The sequence below is a fragment of the Rhinopithecus bieti genome, unplaced genomic scaffold (assembly GCF_001698545.2).
Source record: "Rhinopithecus bieti isolate Rb0 unplaced genomic scaffold, ASM169854v2 scaffold_77291, whole genome shotgun sequence".
NCBI classification, from domain to species: domain Eukaryota; kingdom Metazoa; phylum Chordata; class Mammalia; order Primates; family Cercopithecidae; genus Rhinopithecus; species Rhinopithecus bieti.
In genome coordinates this window covers 486,405-509,716 of record NW_016829743.1, presented here as the reverse complement: position 1 = coordinate 509,716, position 23,312 = coordinate 486,405, and the positions used below count along the sequence as shown (strand labels likewise).

The following is a 23,312-nucleotide window of genomic DNA, read 5'->3' as shown; positions in this document are numbered from 1 at the left end:
CTCCGCCGCCGGCTCCCGATCTGATTCCTGATCCTTGATTCCTTGATCCTTGGTCCCGCCATGGGAGCCTGAGCGCCCCTATTCCCCCCTGGCCCCAGCCCTCGGGGCCTTGAGGGGAAGAGGCAGCGGTCTGGGACGGAGCAGGGGGTGACCAGACTCAAGAACCCCCCCGCCTCAACACCCCCATCGCCCGCGCTGCCTGTCCGGGAGCGCCGAGTTCGGAGCGACCCGAAGCGCTGCGGATACAAAGGCGACGGGCCGAGCGGGGCGCCCGCTGAGCCCACCCGGCAGTTCGCAGCGGCGGGTGAGTGCCGGGCCGCGGGGGCGCGGGCAAAGTTTGAAAAAAAAAAAAAAAGAAAAGAAAAGAAAGAAAGAGAAAAAAGAAACGGCAAAGGGGAAGATCATGCAAGGGGCCAGGGGTGCCCGACCCCAGAGCGAGCGGGGTGGCTTATGGGGGAAGGGGGGCTGGGCTCCGGGCAACCCCCTTCCGGTGCGCTTCCCCACGGCTCAGCGGAGTACCCCCCCAACTTTGGGGAGGAGAAGGGGCTCGTGGGGGAGGGGGCGGAGCCCAGGCCTGGAGAGCCGGGGACTTTCCTGGGCCCGGGCGGGGGCCTTAATGATCCCAGTGGAGCCGGTTGAAGCCGGAGACTGGGAGCTTGTGTTGGAGGTGGGGGGAGAGGCGTGGAAGGATCGGAGTCTGGAGGTATTGGAAGCCAAGGGTGTTTTGGGGTGCACACACCCCTCAGGAGCGTGGGGAGGGACGGAGGCAGGTATGCATTAAGGGTTTAGAGTGGAGTCTGTGGGGCGGGCTGGGCAGAGTAGATAGGGTGTGTGTACAGCCAGAGGATGGGGCTGGAAGCGGTAGACTGTGTATACGGGCCGAGGGAACAGACGCTGACATCCTTCTCCCCACTCATATTTACCCATTTAGGGGACTGTGGGCTCTGCGTTAGTGAGTTTTGAAGGGTTGGTGGAGGATCCGTGTGCATGATTCTTTGTTTTGGTGTGTGTGCATGCCTTGACGTGCTGCATGTTCCTGCAGGTGGGCCCCTGGTTTGGATGTGTAGGTGTTTTTCTGTGTGCTTGACTGTGTGTGCACCCAAGGAGCGGCTGACCACGCATCTGCTGTGTGTTTGGATATGTGTTTATATGTATACTTAGGGGAAGGCGTGTATGTCTGTGTGTGTGTACTGGGAGAGGGATTCACGGGAAAGAGGTGTGTAGGTACCAAGGAAGGTGGGTGTGTAAAAGCAGAATGGAGTGTATGTGGATAGGTGCATGTGCACCTGTGTACTGGGAAGGGATGTGAGTGAATCTGTGTTCTCTTGTGTGTAACCTGTGTTGATGGGTATCAGTGTGTGTGCCTGCCTTAGCTGGTATGTATGTTTCTGAGTGTGTGTAAGGGGTACCTCTTGTCTCTGCAGGCAGATTTTCCTGGCAAAAGTCCCGAAAGGAAGGCTGTCTGCAGGATTTTGAGACTTCGTGGATGGCCTCGCCTGGATTTAGGGGTAGTACCTTAAGTATCTGAGACCTATGGGTGGGAGAGAATGGGTTGTCTTACGAAGTGCCTGTTTTGGGGGGGATGGGTTTTTCTGGAAGAGTGCGTGTGTTGTGGGGAGTAGGGAACAAGGGGTCTGGTTGTAGTCCTAGAGGAATTTGGAAGATTGGCGGGGTCAGGGAGAAGAATAAGAGGAACTTCCTCCCCCATCATCATAGGCTGGGTTCCAGCGCTTGGAGAGGCTACATTCTTATATTCCCAGCCTTAGTTAAAAGCCTCAGGCCACAGTTCTCTTGGAAAGCCGTCTCAGAGTTTGCTGCTTCAGAGCCTTCTAACTCTGCCCTGAGTCTAAGATACTAAAGTTCCTGAGGAGTCTTGGGATTTTGGTGAGGGATGGAAACAAGAGGAGGAAGCATGTCTGGAGGGATGAGACCTGGTAGGGAACAACTTGGGTTCCCTGCCCATGGGGTTGAGAAGGTGGCATAGGGTGTTTCTTCAGGAGTTTTTGCAAGTGAGTCTGTGTGGTTTATCACATAGTTTCCCTTTTCCCTGGTGTGAAGCATGATTGAGATGGAGCTCTGGGTGTGGGGCCAGGACTGACTGACTGTGTCGGGAAAGGGCCAGGTACCCATTGCAGGCTATACTCCCATACTCATCATCATGATAGTGTGGTGGGAAGTCGGTGACTATCCAGGAAGTGAATGTCTCTTTCCACCAAGAAGCCACAGCTCCCTTCTCTCCCTGTCCTCTCTTATCCTTTTTCTTTTGGGGTATAGGGAAGAGGTTGCTCACCTCCTTCTTAAGGATACTAGCCTTCCTCCATTGTACACTCTAGCAGTTTTCTTTTGGCTGCCAGTGGCTGGGTTGAGGCACCCAGTTTTAAGAGCTGAGGTGAGATTGCACATGCCCATTAGGGTCTCTGGGCAATTGCAATTGGAATGTTAGAGTCTCTAATGGGCATGTGCAATTGGAATGTTCCCTCTTTAGTCCTCAGGGCTCCCTACCCTCCCTAAGGCCTGGAGATAAGAGTAGTGGGGGTTACAAAATGTTTGAATGAGGAACGGGGCAGAGTAGGAAAAGCCTTTTTTTTTTTTTTTTTTAATGGATCATTCCCCCAAACCCAACACCTGTCTGACAGTTAGAGCTCCCAGGGCTAGCAAGGCACTTGCATCTAAGATGGTGTGCCCTGGCCCTCTGGGGTACCTTGTTTGCTCTGTATACACTCATCACATGCATGATATATTATACTGGTGGGGGCTCTTCCAAAGAGGAGGAATTGTGGTTAGATAATAGGAAATGCCATATCTGAAAGTACTTCCAGATTGGGAGTCGGTGGCCACGTTGGCCCCTCCTCACCCATTGTCTTGCTCCTGACTTCTACTTCCTCTAATTCTTCCGGGGCAGGCTTCTCTGGTTTGTTTGCCTCTTCTCCTGATCCTTTTAGGTCTGAGGAAATATCCCCTCTTCCCTGGCCCTAGAGCAGGACAGTCTTTTATCTGCTCATCTGGTTTCCAGGTCCTTCCAGTTAATGGGGAGGGAACTTGGCTAACAAAAGCTTTGGCAGGGAAAAGGAAGAGATCTGATCCCCTCTGAGTTTTAGAGACTCCAGTCTTCTCCTTCCCTCAAGTGTTCCTCACATTGTGAGGCCAGAGAAAGGAGTCAGAGTTGGTTGGAATTAGTACTTAACAGTGGTGTGATCTCGGCAAGTAATAAACCCCATTCCCCAGCCTCTTAGGTGTCTTAAGGCACATCCTCCAAGCCTAGACTGAGCCCCTCCACAAGGAATCCCTGGTCCCCTGCCAAGTGGCTTTCTTCCCTGGTTTGCTTTTAAATTCTGGCTTTGCCACTTTCTAATTCTATGACATCAGACAAAACTGGTAACTTTTTGAAGCCTCACTTGTAAATTGGAATTAATAATAGGCCCTACTTCTTAGGGTTATGAGGATTAACTGAAATAATAGAGAAAGCACGTTGCACAGTTCCTGGCATATAGTAAATGTTAGCTGGATGGTTTGGATTCTGAGGGATAATCATGGCTAAGGGAGAGAGGTCGGGGTCGGGACAGGAGAAATAGGCTTTGGTTCTGATCTTCCTCTGTCCGGCCACATTAGGCATTCTCTCCTATCTGCCAGGCGCTGTATGAAGCACAGGGGATGGAAGGGCTAATATAAGACGTTTCCCAGGGGAGACATGCGAAAACATGTTGATTCACTGCAGCCCAGTGAGTGCTGTGTGGATGTGTGTTCAGGAGGCCACTGGAGCATAGAGGAAGAGTGCTTGGCCCTGGGGTGAGGTGCCAGGGAAGATTCCTGGAGGAGATGCCCCCTTAGCTGGATTTAAAAAAAATTAAGGTGAAATTCACATAATAGGAAATAAACCACTTTAAAGTGAACAGTGGCATTTAGTACATTCACAGTGCTGTGCAACAACCACCTCTGTCTAGTCCCCAAACATCTGCACCATCCTGAAAGAAAACCCATACCCATTATGCAGTTGTCCCCATTTCCCCCTACCCCAGCCCCTGGCAGCCACCAGTTTGCATCCTGTCTCTATGGATGTACCTATTCTTGATATTTCATACACATGGAATGATAGAATGCGTGACCTTTTGAATCTGGCTTCCTTCGCTTAGCATAATGTTTTCGAGGTTAATTCACATGGTAGGATGTAGCATGTATTAGTACTTCATTCCCTTTTATAGCTGAATATTATTCCCTTGTGTGATAGACTTTAGCTGGTTAAAGAAAGAGTTAGGCCAACAGGAAGGATCTGAGGAGGGCACTGCTGGTGGAGGCTCAGTGTGAGCAAGAAGGTACACAGGGTGTTTGGTAGTCCTGCACCTTGAAGTATGAAGTAGGGATTTGGCCTCAGTTTCTCTGTCTATAAAACAAAGTTATCATCCCTTTCCTGCTTGTCCTATGGAGTTGGTAGAGTTGGAGGTATTAAGGGAGAAGAGAGGCTAGGGTATTATGGCCTCTTCTTAGGCTCTGGGCTAGGGATGGGACTTTTAAAACTTGCTCTTTCCTCCTCTTTCCTGGGCAGCTCACTCCTGTATGCATCAACCCTCATCCTTGTGGGGAGCCATCTCCCTGTTCACTTGGCATCAACTTCCCCTCTCTCTGAATTGACCTGAAATTTCCCCTTTTACCTTCCAAAGTGGGTAACCCTGTGCATGATGAGATTTTGTCAGCAGAGGTGAAGGAAAGCCTGGGAGTAAGTCCTACTCACACTCTACCCTACGGCGGCCCTCCCCTTCTTGATCCTGTCTCTTGGTGTTGTGGCTTGGGCAGCCCTCTCTCGCCTTCTCTGTTGTGATCTGGCTAGAACTGTGGTAGGCCAGGGAGAATTTTTGCATTCCTTGTCTCTACCCTGCTTGGTACAGAATAGGAGGCAGAGGCCCTTTATGGTGGGGCCCTTTGGAAATGAGGTTTTGCTGTGCTTTGTCAGATGCCCCTGGCAAGGTTGGTAATTACAGACATAACAGCTGGGAACTGGTTTGGGAGAAGCAGGCTTGGAATCAGCAGAGCTGAGGATATCCTAGTAATCAGGGTGGGGCAGGGAAAGGGGAGAGTGGGAAGAAGCTGGGGGCTGGGTAGGGTGGGAGGCTTGGGACCCCCTTCCCCTGCCACTCCACACACAGCTGGGCATAGAGCCTAGAGGAGAGTGGGAGGTGATTGGAACCCAGGTCTGCCTTACTGTAAGTGAGGAAGGAGGAAGGAGAGGAAGAAAGGTGGGGGATGCAAGGGCCGCTGAAGAAAGAAGCAGAGAGGAGGAAGAGGCATTTTGGTTGCTCTCTCAGGCAGTACCTGGATATGGTCTAATTTAGAACAGGGCCAACCCTGCACCTAAAGGTGGTTCCATCTTATTCTGGGGTGTTTCTCCTTACAGTGAGGTTATATGGGAGCAGGAAGTGGAGGGGGTTGGCTGTGGACCCACTAAAGGAGAAAAGGTGGGAACTAACATTTTTTAAAGCATCTATTGTGTGCCAGAATCTGTAATATTCTGTATACATTATTTTGCTGAAAACTCTTAACCTTCTGAAGTAGGCACTATTATTCCCATTTTATAGATAAGGAAACTGAGGTTTGGAAAAGAGGAGCGACTCACGTGAGATTACATAGCTCGTAAAAGACTGTGCCATGTCTGACGTCAGTGCTCTTCCTTTTTCCCAAAGTCTCTTCACCTTCCCTGACTGTCATTCCAGTTAGGTCTGATTGCTCATTATTGCCTTTAATCTTGCACTTGAGTAATTCCCCCGTTTTCTGAAAAGCAAACATGAGTCCACTGTCAGCCTGAGGAGTAGAGAAGCCTACCCTTGAGGGTAGGAGTCAGAGAACGATCTCGTCTCCAGGAGGAGCACCTTCGTGTCATAAACCTGGGGTGGGGCTGGCATTTCTGCAGAAACTTCTTGCTGGGCCATGATTTTGCAGAGTGGTTGGGGGAAGGGAGTGACTGTAGGTTCTGGCCACCATGGCCCATGGGGTCTTGTTTGTGACTGGGAGGAGCCTGGTCCTTATTGTCTATAGGGTTTTTTCACAGCCCCTAACAATGTCCTAAGTCTCGCTCTGTCGCCCAGGCTGGAGTGCAGTGGCCAGATCTCAGCTCACTGCAAGCTCCGCCTCCCGGGTTTACGCCATTCTCCTGCCTCAGCCTCCCGAGTAGCTGGGACTACAGGCGCCCGCCACCTCGCCCGGCTAGTTTTTTGTATTTTTTAGTAGAGACGGGGTTTCACCGTGTTAGCCAGGATGGTCTCGATCTCCTGACCTCGTGATCCGCCCGTCTCGGCCTCCCAAAGTGCTGGGATTACAGGCTTGAGCCGCCGCGCCCGGCCCAGACCCCTGTTTTCACCAGAGTGTTCTTGGCTCCCTCAGCCTGGTCAGAGACAGAGGGTGTGTTTGTTTGTGGGTCTGGGGAGGGGGTTCTGTATTTATTTATTTATTTTTTTGAGACAGAGTTTGGCTCGTTGCCTAGGCTGTAGTGCAATGGCATGATCTCGGCTCACTACAACCTCTGCCTCCCTGGTTCAAGTGATTCTCCTGCCTCAGCCTCCCAATTAGCTGGGATTACAGGCATGTGCCACCATGCCCAGCCAATTTTGTATTTTTAGTAGAGGTGGGGTTTCACCATGTTGGTCAGGCTGGTCTCGAACTCCTGACCTCAGGTGAACTACCTGCCTCGGCCTCCCAAAGTGCTGGGATGAGCCACTGCGCCTGGCCCAGGGGGTCTGGATTTTTAGGGTAAGTAGGGTTTAGGTAGGAACAGGTGCTGAGCTCGAGGTGTGAATGCAGTCACTTAAAAAACAACAGACTGTGAACAAAACATGCATTTTGTCACCTGCTTTACTTCAGGAATGGAGATGGTAGATATAAGGGATGGGGGAGATGAGAATTTTCAGCAAAGAGTGAGAATCTTAGGTAGAGGGGTGGTCAAGATGGTGGAGGCTGGCTGGTACTTGGGCCTTTCAGCTGTCTCTGGTTTTCTAGATAATAACTAGCCAAGTTGCCAGATCCAAGGCTCTGGGCTGAGGCAACAGGAGGTTCTCAGGATGGGGATACCCAGCTCTGCCACCCTCACCCCCAGTCACACTGTATCTCACACTCGGAGGCCCACTCTACTGCCTTCCTACAATTCAGCCTTTCCTGACGGTGTCCCCATGTGTTCTTCCCCTGCACTCCATCCTCACAGCTCAACTCCCCCCATCCACAGCAAGCCCAAGGTTGGCTAACTTCCCCTTCCCAACTAGCTGCTTTTCACGTCTTTGCACCCCAGGGCAGGGGCCAGGTGAGTAGGCTTTGAAGGTCTTCTGGAGCCAGGGACAGTTGCGGCCTACCTGGAGCAGCAGGCTATGAAGAGGGGGCATTTGTTTTTGGAGTGCACAGGAAGCTGGCTTATGGGTCAGCACAGCTCACCCACCTCTCATTGTCCACCCTCTCCCTGAAGACACCTCAAGCTGCCTGTTTTCCTTCTTGGTTCTTCCACAGCTCACCTGGTGGGCAGGTAGGGGCCAGTTCTCTGCCTAGGTCAAGGGAGGAAGCAGCTCAAATCCCTGTGGTGGAAATTGTGGTGCCTGCCCATTGGTAAAAATTAAATGGAGGATCCAGAAGCCCTGGTTACCTTCCCACCAGCTTAGTGTCCCGTCTTCTCACCGGCCCCTACCTGGGACAGATGCCAGGGGGATTACTCACCTTTTCTCCTGCAGCCTTTCCACCCCCAGTGTTCTCTGCAAGACTGACTGGGAATGGGTCTGGGGAAGGCTAGGGCATGGGGTGCTATGGGACATGTATGTACACACGTGTGTGCTTTCGTGTGCTGTGTTGGGGGGCAGGTACCTCTGGGAGCTGGGATGGGGGTGGGGGTGCTGGAGAGACAGCAGAGCAGGTCTTTACAGAACCTGCCTAGCGAGGGTGGGTGGAGCTGGGTGGGGCAGGCAGGAGTGATTCCAGGTTTCAGAGGGGCAACAGAGTGTGGGTGTATGTGTGTGGAGGGTGGGTGTTTCGGTGTGTCTGTGGATTTAGAGGTCCCCAGCTTCACCCCTGGCCTTAGACTGAGGGAAATTAAGGAAGTAGGTGGAGAGGGGCTTGGCTCTGGCTTCCCCAACTGCTTTTGAATTAGAATGCAAGCTCAGGTATCCTGGCCAGGAGCCTAGTCTGTGGGCCCTTCCCCTGCAGTGCACCCTGCACTGCGGTCTGCTGGTGAGATGCTGCTCTGGAAGCCTAGATGCCTGGATGACCCAAGCACGGCCAGGATCCCACCCCTCCTCTGCCACTCAGCCCAGTGAGGAGAAGGATCCTGCCCCCACCCTGGGGCTATGAGGATGGTGAGCTCATGTCTGGGGCTGTCCTGGGAGAATGCCTGGTTAACAGGGCGGGGGTGGGGCACCTGGTGCCAGTTCCTGGGCTCCCTGCTCTGCCCTTCCCACCCCTCAGCCCACCAAGATCCAGCTGTTCTCTCTGGCCTCCTGGGCAGCACTGTCATCCAAGGACAGCCTTTTTCAGGGTTTAGGAATGCGGGTCGGGACAAAATCTCCACCCCATTTGTGGTCCAGGACTGGAGCTGTTCCTTGCCTACTCTGTACCTTAGTCCTTTTGGCGATAGCAAAGCCCAGCATCTCCGGATGGGTGGCTTGCCCACGGCCCAAGGCTGGATGGGGATGAAGGAACATCACGGTTCTTACAAGTGGTAGAAGGATGAGTGCAGGAACCACCCCTTTTGGGGATAGAGGCTCTTTGGTTCTGGCTGTCTTAGCTGAGGCCTGTCTAGTCTCTGTTTCTTTGTCCCTGGTGAGAAGAGGGGGCAGGATGGAGTCAGCAAATCCTCTCCTGTCGTGGCCCTCTTGCAGTTGTGTCTACTCAAGGAAGCAGCGTCCAGAGCAGTCTCATGGAGAAACCTGGTCTCACTCCAAGAGAGCACCCCTCAAAGTCAGTGTTAGTACAATTTTCCAACAATCAGAGGAGGCCGGAAATGGGCTGCTGTAGAAGTAGTGGCCATGGGCTAGTCACCTTCTTTCTCTGGGTCCCAGAGAGAGGCCCCTTTCAGCTTGTGTTGGAAACTGTTGAGAAGAGGGTGATTCAGCCAGCCGTGTCCTCCTGAAGGGGAAAGGGAAAAGGAAAGGGGTGTCAGGGAGTGATGTGGGCATAGTCAGAGGTTCGGGTGCCTTCCTCTCCTCTCCTCTGTGGAAGCCATGTTGGGTATCTGCATTTTCAACCCACACCCATCAACTTCAGCCCCCTACCAGGGCCTGACAGCTCTGCCTGAGTTAAGCACATCTGTGAAACTCAGGGGAGGAGTGTGACAAGGAGGAAAACCAAGCAAGGCTGTGAGTGGGACAGCTGTGTCTCGAGTCTCTGCTGTGCCTTGCACTGGCCTTAGGCCTTGGTGAGGTGCCCTGACTGCACAGAGAGCTAGCTCCTGGGATCCTGAGTTGGGAGGTTGGACCCTCGGCTTAGTTCCTGCCATCTCCACGGCTGAAGGTGGGCATCCAGCACTTTGAGTGGAACTTACATTGATATCCTTGGACCTTGGCACTACGGTTGGTGATTAGGGAGCCAGGCAGCTAGGGGGTGCCCACATGTATACCCCTGCCTATGGGCTGCAGTGGGAAAGGGGTGCAGGGAATATGCAGGAAGACCCAGGCCCCTGTATAGGAATCGGAGACCTTTAGTAGGCAGGGGCCCACAGACGACTCTTCAGGCAGGGTCTGAAGCAGTAATCATGCCCATTTCCCTGTGGTCAGGCAGAACCACCCTTCTCTAGTCCCTGACTGTGGAGAGGAAAATGGTCCTATCAGAGATCTCTGTTCCTGTCTGAGGAGAACTTGAGGCTTCTTGTCCTCTTTCCCATCGTCTTCCCACCTGGCTGGAAGTCTTTTAAAAATCAAACCCAAGCACCCTCTGCAGCTCGGCTGGCTAGGCACTTCCAGCCCTGTCCTTGGTGGAGATGAGGAACAATAGGTGCCCTTTTTAGGTGCATGTTTGTGCTCTGTCCCCGCCCCCCTTTTCTTCGCGGGAGTCACCCTGGTTTCCACAGCTCTTTCTCCCAGCCCCATCTTCATCTATGCTCTGTCTCATTACCCCACCCCAGGCCTAAAGTAGCTGGGACTGGACTGCGGGGTGGGCCCAGGCTAGAGCAGTGGCAGGAGGTGGCGCCTGCAGCCGCCTGCGTCTGGTCATCGGTCCTCAGCACGCGCCACGCATGGGGGTGCTGGCGTTTGTGTTCAACGCCTTGCCCACTTAAGCTGTCTCCTTTGAGTGGGAAATGGGAAAGGGTTGGTCCGCCCTGGTCTGTGTTTTGGCCAACACCCACCTCCCTTATACACACACACACCCCCACACCCACACACACCCACATACACACTACTCTAGGGCCCTGCTCCCTCTGCCTGTTGCCAGGTTCTGAGTGTATTTTTTCCAGGGGCCTCCAATTGTTTCCTGAAGAAACCTGATCCCAGAGCTCAGACAAAAGCTGGGGCCGTCAGAGGAGAAACCCCATTCTCTCCTCCTCTGTCCCTATCGCCCCCACCTCTATAACCTCCCTCCCTTTGGATGCTGGGTATGGGTTCCAGGACCCGGCTGCCATCACCTAGGCAACAGGGGGCTTTTGTTGCCATGGTGATCAATGTGGGAGAAGCTGGGCAGCCGGGACAAAAGCCCCCACATTCCCCCCCACCGAGCTCCCCCCAATCCCCTTGGGATGATACTGAGACACATTCCATTAATTTTATTTCTGAAAGGCCTTTGGAGGGGAGAAGGGTCTCCTTTTTGTAACAGGCTCTCTCTTCTCTCCCTCTCTCTTCCCTGGCCTCTTTTTAACCCCAGATAATCCATGATTGGTTTGAACAGGGGACTGAGTGTGTGTGTTTGTGTCTTGGGAAGTGGGGAGCAAGGTGAAAGGCAGTGGGGCACATTCCTTTTCTACAGCCTCCCCCTTCCCCAGACTAGGGTAGCTCCCTGTCCTGCACCGAGTCCGGACTTCCCTCCCCGTCTCGTCATCCCTTTTGACATTTCCACTTGTTGATCTCATCCAGTGATCCCCTCCCCCCATCTCTTCCCTGGGAACGCTGCCCACCCGGCAGACCCTCCAAACCCCTGATTCCTGAGACTGATTAAATAAGGGGAACTTCTGCCCTTCTCTTTACTCCCCTCCCCTCCCTCCTCCCAGGCCCCCCAGCAGCAGTGCTTGGATTAGTTCCCTGGGGTACTTGAAGACACAGCAGGCAAGGGTCTCAGAAGTCGGGTTCATTTTTGGTGCCTGTGTTTGGTAGGGAGGAGAGAAGCGTGTTTTGGTGCTTTTTGGGCTCCCTAACTTGGGTTGGCAGGCCAGGGGAGCAGGATTCATGTTGAGTCTGTAGTAAGTAGCAGGGGAGGAAGATAGGGGGCACTAGGCTGGGCAGCTCAGAACAAAAGGATGGGAGGGGACTGGCACCCTTGTCTGGTTTGAAATTTATCTGGAGGGGAAATGCAATGGCATCAGTTTACCTCCTGGGTGTGTTTGAAGTGGTGGTTCTGGTTGGTGTGTGTGTGTGTGTGTGTGACTTCTTTATTTAGTTGTACTAACAGCAGGATTTATTTATACCACCTCTTTCTCTACTCTCAGAGGAAGTGTCTGGGGGTTGGAGTATGAGTGGTCCTGGAGCTAAAACTTGTTAATTGCTTAATTACTAGCTGAGCCATTTATAAAAGCACTTCTTTCACCCTCGTGATCCTTACGGCTACCCCATGAAAAAGGCATCATTATCTTCCCTATTTTACTAATGAGCTTACCAGGCTACAGGCACAGAGATGTTAAGTAACTTGCACATGGTCACACAGCTAGTCAGTGGAAGAGTTAGGTTTTAAACTCAGATCTTTGAGTGCACATCCCTGGCTCTTCTGGCTGTTGGCTTTGGCAGATGGTTGGTATACAGGAGGATTAGGAGATGGACAGCCTGGGATCTAGTGTGTGTGTCTAGACTCTAGTCCATGGCAGTTGTTTACTTCTCCACCCCTTTTCTACCCCCATGTCACTCTGTGACCCACTTATTATCTTTGAGCCTCCTGGCAAAATTCAGTTTTTATGAGGAAGACTAGAAAGAATAGGCTGGAACCACAAGAGAAATGCAGGTGAGATGTCTAAACTATATGGAGGAATAGGCCAGTAGAAAGGGTCCTCAGGAGAGTGGGTAGATGAGCCCAACATATATTTTTCAGGTAAGTGGATAAATAAGGATCATTTTGCTGCAAAGGTTTTGGAAAGTCGTATGCTTGGGTTAAGGTATTATGTCTCTGTCCTATAAGTGTGCCCTTATCACACACATGCTTTGACATGGGGATACTGACAAATATAATTAATCCTATGGAGGATTGCCTCCATAGAGCTCTGTTAAGAGGATGAATGAATAGATTTCACATTGCTTTCATCTCCCTACAGTCATTATAGTTTCCCCGAGAGCCAAAGAGGTGTACAGTCATGGATGTTTTGGTCAACGATGGACTACATATATGATGGTGGTCCCATAAAATTATACTATTGTATTTTTACTGTACTTTTTCTATGTTTAGATACACAAGTACATACCATTGTGTTACAGTTGGCTACATTGTTCAGTACAGTAACATGCTGCACAGGTTTGTAGCCTGGGAGCAATAGACTATACCATAAGGCCTATGCGTGTAGTAGGCTATACTACAAAAACACAAGGTTTGTGTAGGTACGTTCTATGATGTTCCCAGGATGCAGCTGCCTAATGACACATTCTCAGAAAGTATCCCTGTGGTTAAGCGAGGCATGACTATGTTCATTTACTAGGTTGGTATTAGTTCCTTGCTCTGCGCCTATGGGAGGGGAGATTGATATAAATATGTATCAATCATATTGTTTATTCTCAAATTACTGATGGTTTAGAGTAGTTGGAGTAAAGGTAACTATACACAGCAAATCCATTTTAGTTTTTTTTTTTTTTTTTTTTTTTTTGAGACAGAGTCTTGTTCTGCCGCCCAGGCTGGTGTGTAGTGGCATGATCTCGTCTCACCATGCCTTGCTAATTTTTATAGTTTTAGTAGAGATGGGGTTTCACCATCTTGGCCAGGCTGGTCTTGAACTCCTGACCTCGTGATCCACCCACCTCGGCCTCCTAAAGCACTAGGATTAAGATGTGAGCCACCCTGCCCGGCCCCATTTTAGTTTTTAACATAATCAGCCTCTCAGCAGCATTTGACCTGGTTGACTTAATTGCCACCTCAAAACACTCTGGCTGCCTTGAGACCCCACTCTTCTGGCTCCCCTCCTTGTCTGGCCTTCTCATCCCCTTTGCTCCTTTTCCTCTGGACATGTGTACATGTCGGGGTTCTTTATGTCCTTATGTAGTCCTCTCCCTAGGTGATTCCATCTATCCCCATAGCTTTTCACACCCTCAGTACCTCCAGCTCGGACTGTCCTCCTAGTCTGGCTCCTCTGATACCTGGCTGCCTACTGTCTCATGGCCACTAACTTAGCAGGCTAGAAGCTGAACTAATTGTCTTCCCTCACAAGGCTGCTTCCTCCTCAGTCTTCCCTACCCTACTGATGGTGCTACCATCTGCTCCCTTGCTCAGGCTGGGGATTCTTGACACTCCCGTCCCGCTCATTAGGTCCTGTTGATTTGACTGTTACTCACTCTTTTGTGGCTCTACCCTTAGCAAGCCTGTACTACTGCAGTCACCTCCTTACTGATCTCCCTGTTTCTACTTTTCCCTCTTTTCAATCCATATCTGCATAGCTAAAATCCTTCGAAGTTTTCCTGTGGCCTTAGAATAAAATAAAGCTCATGCTCTTCACCTGGTGCCTGGCTGTCTCTGCAGTACCACCTTCTACCGCCCACTCTCTTCCTCAACTCTGGCCCCACTGGCCTTTGTTGGTTCTTTAAATACAACAAACTCTTTCCTGCCTTTGGCCTTCACACATGTGATTCCTCTGCTCCATGGGCATTTTCCTGCACTCTTTGCTTGGTTAATTCCTGTTTCTTCTTCAGGCCTCTGCTGAGGTGTCATTTTTTTCAGACTTTCTAGAACCGCTAAGTTTAAAGTAGCCCTTACCCCATGTGGTGTCTCTCATAGTTTCCTGTTCCGCCCTTCCATCCATAAGTATAAACGACCTGCAATCGGTCATTTATACTTATCTGCTTACTTGTTTGGTGTGCCCTCTTCCCTGCTAGACTGTAAATTCAGGGTTTGTTATACCACTTTACACCTAGCAGAATACAAGTTCATAGAAGGTGCTCAAACAAGATTTGATGCGTCAATGACTGAAGATAGGAAGTAAGTGTTCAGTGGATGATGATGACTGTTAGGGGAGTCAGGGTCTGCAGGGAAGATAACATTGGGTGCTAGAGTAGGTGGGGGCTCCTATGAGGGAGTGGGGCTGGGCTCTGAAGAATGAGCAGGATTTGGGTAGGGATTAGAGACAGGAGAGGTCATCTCCTCTGCAGAATCAGAAGGTGAAGTATGGTTGAAAGATAAGCCTATAAGTAGGCAGATAAACTTGTACCTTGCCTATTTCAGAACTTTAGGCAAGTAGAAACTTGTCTTCTCCTCCCACCCCCACCATATTATCCATAGTTTCCACCCCTCACCCTCACCTGGGGGTGTGCATATGCGTGGCAGCCTCAAGGAAGCTGCCAACCTGATCTTACCAGTAAACCTGGGTGTGTTTGAAGTAGATGCTGGGGAGATGGTACCAAGGGAAGCAGCCTGCTGTGGGCACACTCAGAAAGTATGAGTGAGGGGAGGAGGTGTAGCATGTGGAGGAGATGCCTGGGGTAGCCCCTGGACAGAAGCCAGCTCCTTTCTGCCCTCTGAGGTGTCCATTGGTTCAGCCTGTTGGCTTGGCCAGAACCTGCCCTCTTCACGCCTCAGTTTTCCTGGCTGAGAATAGGGAAGCAATGCCCTGCTCCTCCCTTTCAGAGGGCTTGTGGTTGGGTCATTCTGGGTGAGCCTTCCTGCCCTAGGAGCCTTTGCTAGCCATCTTCCCCCAGGGCCTGAGTCCTTGGCACAGCCTGGCAGGGCTCTTTCTAGAGTAGGGTAGGAGGAACTGGGCCCAGTGGACAGCAGGAACCTGGGTGGAGATATTCTCAGGCCATGGCTGGGCTCATTTGAGCCTTCTGTGGCTGTTGTATGTGGATGGTCTTCCTCTGCTCTGACCCCATAGAGAGCTCAAGCCGCCTCTAACCAGCTTCTTCCTCTCACCAGGAGCGTCGCTGGATTTTCTCTGAGACAAGCCCACCCGTCCAGCAAAATAGAGTCCCTCAGGGTGACAGTTGACTTCCTGAAGGTGCCTCTTGGCCTGAAGAAGCCGGTGCTGAAGGAGGTGGCTGTGGGGCCCCCCAAGAGGCCCCAGCCTGCGGCCCTGGAGCGCTATAAGGCGCGGCGTTCAGACGCCATGGACACCGAGTCCCAGTACTCGGGCTATTCCTACAAGTCGGGCCACTCCCGCAGCTCCCGCAAGCACAGGTGGGCAGGCATGTGGGGTGGCATGTGTGGCGGAGGGAGGGTTGGGGGCTGTTAAGAGGTGGGCACGTGCAGGGGTGGTGGGGTAGAGTGGCTGCCGAGAAGACCCTGGTCCACTGCTGGACTTTCTGTGCCTCTTCTGGCTTCCTGCTGCAGGGACCGCCGGGACCGACACCGCTCTAAGAGTCGAGATGGGAGCCGAGGGGACAAGTCGGTGACAATCCAGGCTCCCGGGGAGCCCCTGCTGGACAATGAGTCCACACGAGGGGATGAGCGGGTGAGCACCGGGGATGTGGTGGTCCAGACTGGGCATTTTCAGACTGCTCCTGAGGGGCTGGAGGCTCCACAGAGTGGGGGAGGGCTTGGAAACCTGGTCTCAGACAGCTGCCAGACTGGGGAGTGTGTCTTGTGTTATACTTAGGTTGGCTCAGTGTCTTAAGGTAGGACCTTCAGAAATTTCAGTATAGAGATCCCTCTGGAAGCAGCAGCCTCTCCTTTATCTCCAGAGGGGTGGGGGGGTGACCTGGGCTGTGTGATGGGAATTGCCCAGCTCCTCTGGAGCTGCTGCCAGCCAGTCAGGCCCGCTGGGAGTCTGGAGCAGGAGGGCAGTGGTGGTGGCTGGGCCTGGGGTGTGTGTGAGCAAAGCTGAGTTTTCCTGGAGCCTCCAGGTGTGGGCGCTCTGTGCCCTCTGGTGTCAGCCTGTAGAATGGCGTCACATAGGTCTTGGGAAAGGAGTGTGGGAAGAGTAGATGAAGAAAGCCTGAGGGAGAAGAAGTGAGGCTGAGGGATGGAGCAGAGACCCTCGGAGAGAGTTCTCCACGACAGGGGTGAGCAGGTTTTCTGTTCTAACCTCTGTTGCCCACTGTGCTCACCTGGTAGGGAGGACAGCGGACAGAACACAGTCCTGGAATAGAGCAGAGGCAGGATTCGAGGTGACACTGAGGTTGCCCAGGTCTCATTCCTCTTGGGACCATCTCTGGGGGCTGGAGATTCCCAGCTCCTTTTTCCTCAGAAGAAATCCTTGTGACTGACATTGGGAATTCCTGGGCCTTGGGAGCAGGTCAATACCTGAAGGAAATGTTCTTTTTCCCTCTCTCCCAATCCCTTCTCCCTGGGGCCTGGCCTCCTGAGTTCTCAAGTGACCCTGAGGCATGACCAGCTCTCCTGCTGTTGGGGAGGAGGTCCCAAGCCCTTGGTCCTTGGAGGGGTGGGCAGTATGTCTGGGGGTCAGAGGGCAGGGAACAGACCCAGGGCCTTGAGCTGAAAGCAGTCAGTGCATCTGCTTTCTATCTTCACATCAGACTCATTCCCCATCCTGTGGAGAGGAGGTTCCTCAGCCTCCCTAATCACTGGTGCTGTCGGGCTGCCCTCATCCTGTAATCTGAACCTTCTAAGTGTCAGGATGTGATTCCATATCCCCAGGCTGTCCCAGGAGTGAAGGCTGTGGGTGCTGAAGGCGGCTGGTGGTCTTGGGACTCCTCTGTGGGATGATCTCCAGCCACTGCAGAGAAACAGCTTGAGCAGACCACACTTAGAGGGGCACCTGGGGACCTCATCCTGGCCACCTTCTTGCCTCTAGGGATAGGCAGCTTCTGTGCTGTAGACATTTAGATGGCCCAGCAGAGGTGGCCTTGCAGACCAGAGACCCAGAGACCCAGGGTGGCCTTGAGTCTGCACAGTGTCCTTCACACCTTCACCCCTTTACCCCGGGGTCTTCTCTGCTTCTCTGTGCTGCTTTGGTCAGGTTACTCCCTTAGTTGGAAACCTTCAGTGGCTCTCCATGCCTGGAGAATAGGTGCTTATTGCCTAGCCCAGCACTGCAGCATGGCCTGCACAAGCCCCGCCTGGCTGTTCTCTGCCTCACCTTCCTGGTTGCACCTTGCTGTGCTTCTGCACATGGATCCTCTGCTCTCATAGCCCTTGGGTGCCTCAGTTCATGCCATTCCTGCCCTGCAGGCTCCTCCTCTAGCTTCTGCTGAAATCATGGCATGCTGGAAAGAACTTAGATAGGACTTCCATATTTTTTTTTTTTTTTTAAGATGGAGTTTTGCTCTTGTTGCCCAGGCTGGAGTGCAATGGTGCAATCTTGGCTCACTGCAACCTCCGCCTCCTGGGTTCAAGCGATTCTCCCGCATCAGCCTCCCAAGTAGCCACAGGCACACGCCACCACGCCTGGCTAATTTTTTTTTTTTTTTTTTTTTTTTTTAATATTTAGTAGAGACAGGGTTTCTCCATGTTCGTCAGCCTGGTCTTAAACTCCCGACCTCAGGTCATCCGCCCACCTTGGCCTCCCAAAGTGCTGGGATTACATGCATGAGCCACCGCGTTCAGCAGGACTTCCAGAATTAATGTTAATGTTTGAGTGATTCATGTGGATCTTGTTAAAATGCAGGTTCTGGTTCAGTAAACGTGCGGTGGGCCTGAGGTTCTGCCTTTCTAACCAGCTCCCAGGTGATGTCTACACTGCTGGTCCACAGATCACATTTTGAGTAGCCAACCAGCCCTTAGAGATCATTTAGTTCACGATTCTCAGTCTTGGATGCCACTACAATCATCTGGGGAGTTTTTTTTTTTTTTTGAAAAGGTTCACAAGCAGATCATATTCCCCAGTAATTAGTATTATTTTCTGACCTCCATAAGTGTTCTAATGTGTGCATCTGGGATTGGGTGTTCCTTCCTGGGAGCTCCCCTCCCTCAAGGATCAGCTCAGGTCCCACCTGCCTGCTTTGCTTGGCGAGTTTGCCCTCGGATCACAGTCACTGCCTGAGCAGTTCCTTCAGCATTTGTCCTGTGCTGTCTGCTCTGAGGGTCATTGCAGCATGTGTGGTTTTTACTCTCTCACTGACCAGTGTCCAGCTCCCCGAGGGCTCGGGCCTTGGACTTGGCCATCTGCAGAGGCCAGACTTGGACACACAGTGGAGCTCAGTAAATACTTTGATGGTTGCGTATTTGTTGATTACCCTCTCTTCTTTCTGCCTTCTCCTTTCCCATGTGTTCCTCTCTGTCTCCTCTCCCCTCGCCCTTTCTCCTGTTCATCTCCTCTTCCTCTTCTTATCCTTTCCTCCCTATTGTGTGGCTGGCCCCTTCTGCCTGTAGGATGACAACTGGGGGGAAACGACGACAGTAGTAACGGGCACCTCAGAGCACAGCATCTCCCACGATGACCTCACGCGCATCGCCAAGGACATGGAGGACAGTGTCCCTCTGGACTGCTCCCGTCACCTGGGTGTGGCGGCAGGGGCCACCCTGGCACTGCTGTCTTTCCTCACGCCGCTGGCCTTCCTGCTGCTGCCCCCACTGCTGTGGCGGGAGGAGCTGGAGCCTTGCGGGACGGCCTGCGAGGGCCTCTTCATCTCTGTGGCCTTCAAGCTGCTTATCCTGCTGCTGGGCAGCTGGGCTCTGTTCTTCCGCCGGCCCAAGGCCTCACTGCCCCGCATCTTTGTGCTGCGCGCCCTACTCATGGTGCTGGTTTTCCTGCTCGTGGTCTCCTACTGGCTCTTCTATGGTGTGCGCATCCTCGATGCTCGGGAGCGCAGCTACCAGGGTGTGGTGCAGTTCGCCGTGTCGCTGGTGGACGCCCTTCTTTTCGTGCACTACCTGGCCGTGGTCCTGCTGGAGCTGCGCCAGCTCCAGCCTCAGTTCACGCTCAAGGTCGTGCGCTCCACCGACGGCGCCAGCCGCTTCTACAACGTTGGCCATCTCAGGTACTAGCCCACGGCTGGAGAAGGGTTGGGAGGGAAAGGGCATGGGAGGATGTGGAGTGACTGCTAGGGTGGGAGGGTGTGATGGTGGGCTGGAGGTGATGGGCTTGGAGGGCTATGTGGGAGGGAGTTGAGTACTTTGCACCAAGTAGGTTTTCACCAATGTTTGCTGCTTGATGGGCAAGTTCATGTACACGGTTGTGGGGCAAGATCAGTTGGGAGTTATGAATTGGGAATGAACAGGCATTTAGAGGTAGGGAATATTAGAGGGGGATGAACCAAAGGGAAGAAATATTGGGGGGTGCACAAACAGGGGCTTTTTGGATCCCCTTTCTAGTCCTTTCTGGGAGGCACAGCTTCTTGTGAGCACTTAGTGGCCTGTGAAGTGACCTGGCCAGAGGAGGGATCCCCAGAGAAAGAGATAAGGAGGAGAGTTCTTCAGCTCCCAGTAAACAAGCTACCCCTCGAGGCCACACAGAGTATCAGTGGCACATCCTTGGTCCTGTAGAGAATCTTGGGGGAATGCTGGATGGGGATGGGGTGATCTTTGACTGGGGACCCAGGCCCAATGCCCTTTCTCTGCTGGGCTTTGGCATGGCAGGGAGGGACTGGCAGGCCCAGCCCTGGGGAAGGCTTGGGAGCCTGGTAAGTAGACCTCAGGCCCAGAGTCGGGCTTCTTGGAAGCAGCTTGTCCCTGTCCTGTGTCCTCTCCTGCCCTGCCAACCTACCCTAATGTGTCCCTTCCCCTGTGCCCCTTGTCTGTCCCTTCTCCGCTCCCTCCTGCCATCTCCCCCACAGCATCCAGCGCGTGGCAGTGTGGATCCTGGAGAAGTATTACCATGACTTCCCTGTCTACAACCCCGCCCTCCTCAACCTGCCCAAGTCCGTCCTGGCCAAGAAAGTGTCTGGCTTCAAGGTGTATTCCCTCGGAGAGGGTGAGCAGCCCTGCTCCTCTGCCCTTCCCTGTCTTCCCAAGCAGGACTCCAAGTTCCCGCCTCTCTCTTACCCTTCGTCCCTTGCTTTTTCCTTTCCTTAGCCTATGTTCCAGCCGCTTCTGTTCAGTCACTTCCCTTGAGTCCAGGTGGCTGAGCTGCTCATCCTACTTGCTGTCCCTTTATGCTATGGCGTGTCCCCTGATCTGGCTCCTCAGTATCTCTCATCAGCCCTGGTCTAAGCCCTTCAGCTCTTGGGGCTGCAGAACCCCTGCACTGGGGAGGAACACCTGCAGGACTCCTGCGCTTCCAGTGCCTTCCTTTTTGCTTTCCTGTGGCCTCTCCCAGAGGTGGCCAGGAGGGTTGGGATTAGGAGGTATTGCTGGGTGGTGGGAGCAGCTTCTTCTGGACATGTCAGGCTGCTGTCTCCAGAGCTCCTGGAGTGGGAAGAGAGGCCACACTCTGATGTGACCATCTCCTCTATCCTGTTCTTGTGCAGAAAACAGCACTAACAACTCCACTGGCCAGTCTCGGGCTGTGATTGCAGCGGCAGCTCGGAGGCGGGACAACAGTCACAATGAGTACTACTATGAGGAGGCTGAGCACGAGCGAAGGGTGCGCAAGAGGAGGGCCAGGTGGGTCCCTGGGGGAGAAGAGGAGGGGAGGTGCTTGTTGGGTGAATGGGGAAGACCAAGGAACTTCTATAACTGCTGGAAATATAGAGCAATGATGACATGAGTGGGGGGTGTGTTTGTTTTCCATTGCTGCCCTAACAGAGTACCATAAACTTAGCAGCTGTGAAACAGCACACATTTATTATCTCCCAGTTCCATGGGTCAGGTGTAGGCTGGCTGGAGGCTGTGCTCAGGGCTCACAGGCTGAAATCAAGAGGACTCTCATCTGAGCCTATGCTTTCTCTTTCAAGCTCATTATTACGGGGAGAATTCAGTTCCTTGTCACATAGCCCCATAGGCAGTTTACAAGATGGCAGTGCACTTTTTTTCTCCAGCAGAAACAGGTCTCTAACTTCTGCCACCAGCTGGAGATAACTCTGAATTTTTTTTTTTTTTTTGGTATTTTTAGTAGAGATGGGCTTTCACTATGCTGGCCAGGCTGGTCTTGAACTCCTGACCTCATGATCCACCCACCTCAGCCTCCCAGAGTGCTGTGATTACAGGTGTGAGCCACCATGCCCAGCCCAACTCTGATTTTTAAAGAGCTCATGTGATTAGATCAGGCCCAACAGGACAGTCTTCTTTTAAGGCCACTAACTTGGCACATTAATTACATCTGTGAAATGTACCAAGATTGTTGTCTAATGAGGGGTCTGGTAGAAGTGGAGGGTATCTTTGAATTTTGCCTGCCACACTGGGGTAGGGACCCAATAAAGGGATGTGAGCTTTACCTGCAACAGCACGGACTCAGGCTAGACTAGCCTGCCTACCATTAGATCTTGAGGGGACTCACCAGATGGTGCTTTTGTTGCCTTCAAAAAATGAGGTTTTAGTGCCTATATTTTGGTAAATTCTTAAATGCCATCCTCGCTTATCTCTTTCCCTATTCATATTATTACGTGAATTTAGTCAACCCCGAAGAATCTTACTTGGTGCCTACTCTGCCGGGTTCCATCTTGGTCTGTCGGGAGTTCCCTGAGGGAGGAGCAGAGTGCCTTGGACTTGACCACGCACCTGCCCTCCGCCCCATCTCCCACACCATCTCCAGGCTTCAAGGGCAAGAGGTAGCCCTTACCCTGTTCTTATATGAGGCTGGCATCCCCCGTAGTAGCACAAAGATCACCAACGCCATTTCTGTGGCATTCCAACCTATCTCTAAATGTCTTGGAAATGGCCTTCATGGGAAGGAAACCAGTGATGTCCCTACCCCTTTACCTTCTGTCCTGACCAGGGTCATCCAGTCTCCTGTGCTGCCACCACCATTTTTGGCACGTAGAGGACTCTTTCCTTTCCCCATTACCTTGCTTGTAACCAGGAGCAAACTTTTTCCTTTGTTTACTTGAGATAAAAGGATCTTTTCAAAGGGAATTTACTGAGAAATGTAGGGGAAGCAAGAGAATAAAGAAAGAAATGATAGACATAGACAGATCTACACCTACATACCCAGAGTCCCATCTGAAATGACTCAAGTTCCTGGGTTCCTGGGTTTCTGCATAGCAGGCCTCACTTTCTTTCTTTGTCCTGTCACTTCAGGCTGGTCCTGCTTTTAGGCCAGGGGTCTTTTACTTTGGTTTTTGGACTTGAAGTGCAGATAATTGGATTAATGGCTCTTTTCAGCTTCTAACATATTGTCATTATAGGGTTTTTCATGGTTCTTTGTTCTGTTTTCTCTTTTCCTCCAGTTCCCACCTTCACTCCAGCCCCACATTTGAGGCATCCAGTTGAGTGTGTTTGATTTCCTTAAAACCCACATGTATCCTTGTGCAAAGTTAGTGTTAGTGTAGTGATCTGCGTTGGCGTTGGTGTGTATGTCTGCATGCTTTTTTTTTTTTTTTTGAGACGGAGTCTTGCTCTGTCACCCAGGCTGGAGTGCAGTGGCGTGATCTCGACTCACTGCAACATCCGCCTCCTGGGTTCAAGTAATTCTCCTGCCTCAGCCTCACCAGTAGCTGAGATTACAGATGTGCGCCACCATGCCCATCTAATTTTTGTATTTTTAGTAGAGATGGGGTTTCGCCATGTTGGCCAGGCTGGTCTCGAACTCCTGACCTCAGGTGATCTACCTGTCTCGCCCTCCCAAAGTGCTGGGATCACAATCATGAGCCACCACGCCCGGCCATCTGTATGCTTTTAATGTAAATGGACTTCTTTTTCGTGCTTCCTCCTTAACACTGAGTTTTTGAGATTCATCCAAGTTGCCTGTACATCTAGTTTGTTGCATCTTTTTGCTGCACAGTAGTTCGTGGAATACTCCCAACATCCTATCCAATATTTGGTTTATAGTTACTTCTTTCTTTTTTCCATTTTGATGGAAAAGTAGTATTTTACTAACATTTTCATTTGCATCTCTCTAATTGCTGGCCAGTAACTACTTCGTATATTCTTTAGCCTTTCAGTCCTCTTGTGAATTTTCTGTTCACCTCCTTTGCCCTTTTTTCTCTAGGCTTCCTGCCTTTTTCTTCTTGATAGAAATTGTAGCAAATTCTTTGCATGTTCTAGATATGAATCCCTTGTTGGTTTTAGATGTGTATATTTTCCCCAGCTCCATC

At 51.9% G+C, this 23,312-nt stretch overlaps 1 protein-coding gene and 1 long non-coding RNA gene across 6 annotated transcripts in view; one reads left to right on the top strand and one right to left on the bottom strand.

The window, feature by feature from the left end:
* Positions 1-6: 6 nt before the first annotated feature.
* The window catches only part of VANGL2 (VANGL planar cell polarity protein 2), a 28,366-nt gene continuing 5,060 nt past the window's right edge, over positions 7-23,312 (top strand). The window contains exons 1-7 of one of the 5 annotated variants that reach the window (XM_017864865.1): positions 7-304; positions 1,425-1,508; positions 15,199-15,459; positions 15,613-15,733; positions 18,553-19,160; positions 19,956-20,092; positions 20,589-20,724. In XM_017864865.1, the coding sequence (XP_017720354.1) occupies positions 15,389-15,459; positions 15,613-15,733; positions 18,553-19,160; positions 19,956-20,092; positions 20,589-20,724 (1,073 nt within the window). In that variant the 5' untranslated portion in view covers positions 7-304; positions 1,425-1,508; positions 15,199-15,388. Of the gene's footprint in view, positions 305-619; positions 771-1,424; positions 1,509-6,656; positions 8,316-15,198; positions 15,460-15,612; positions 15,734-18,552; positions 19,161-19,955; positions 20,093-20,588; positions 20,725-23,312 lie in introns of those variants that run through there. The other 4 variants (XM_017864867.1, XM_017864864.1, XM_017864868.1 and 1 more) reach the window with 4 other exon arrangements.
* On the bottom strand, positions 8,326-12,540 carry LOC108524048 (uncharacterized). Its single transcript, XR_001883962.1, has 3 exons — positions 9,654-12,540; positions 8,998-9,084; positions 8,326-8,775 (listed from the first exon to the last, which is right to left on the bottom strand). It is a non-coding gene; the product is annotated as an uncharacterized LOC108524048 (long non-coding RNA).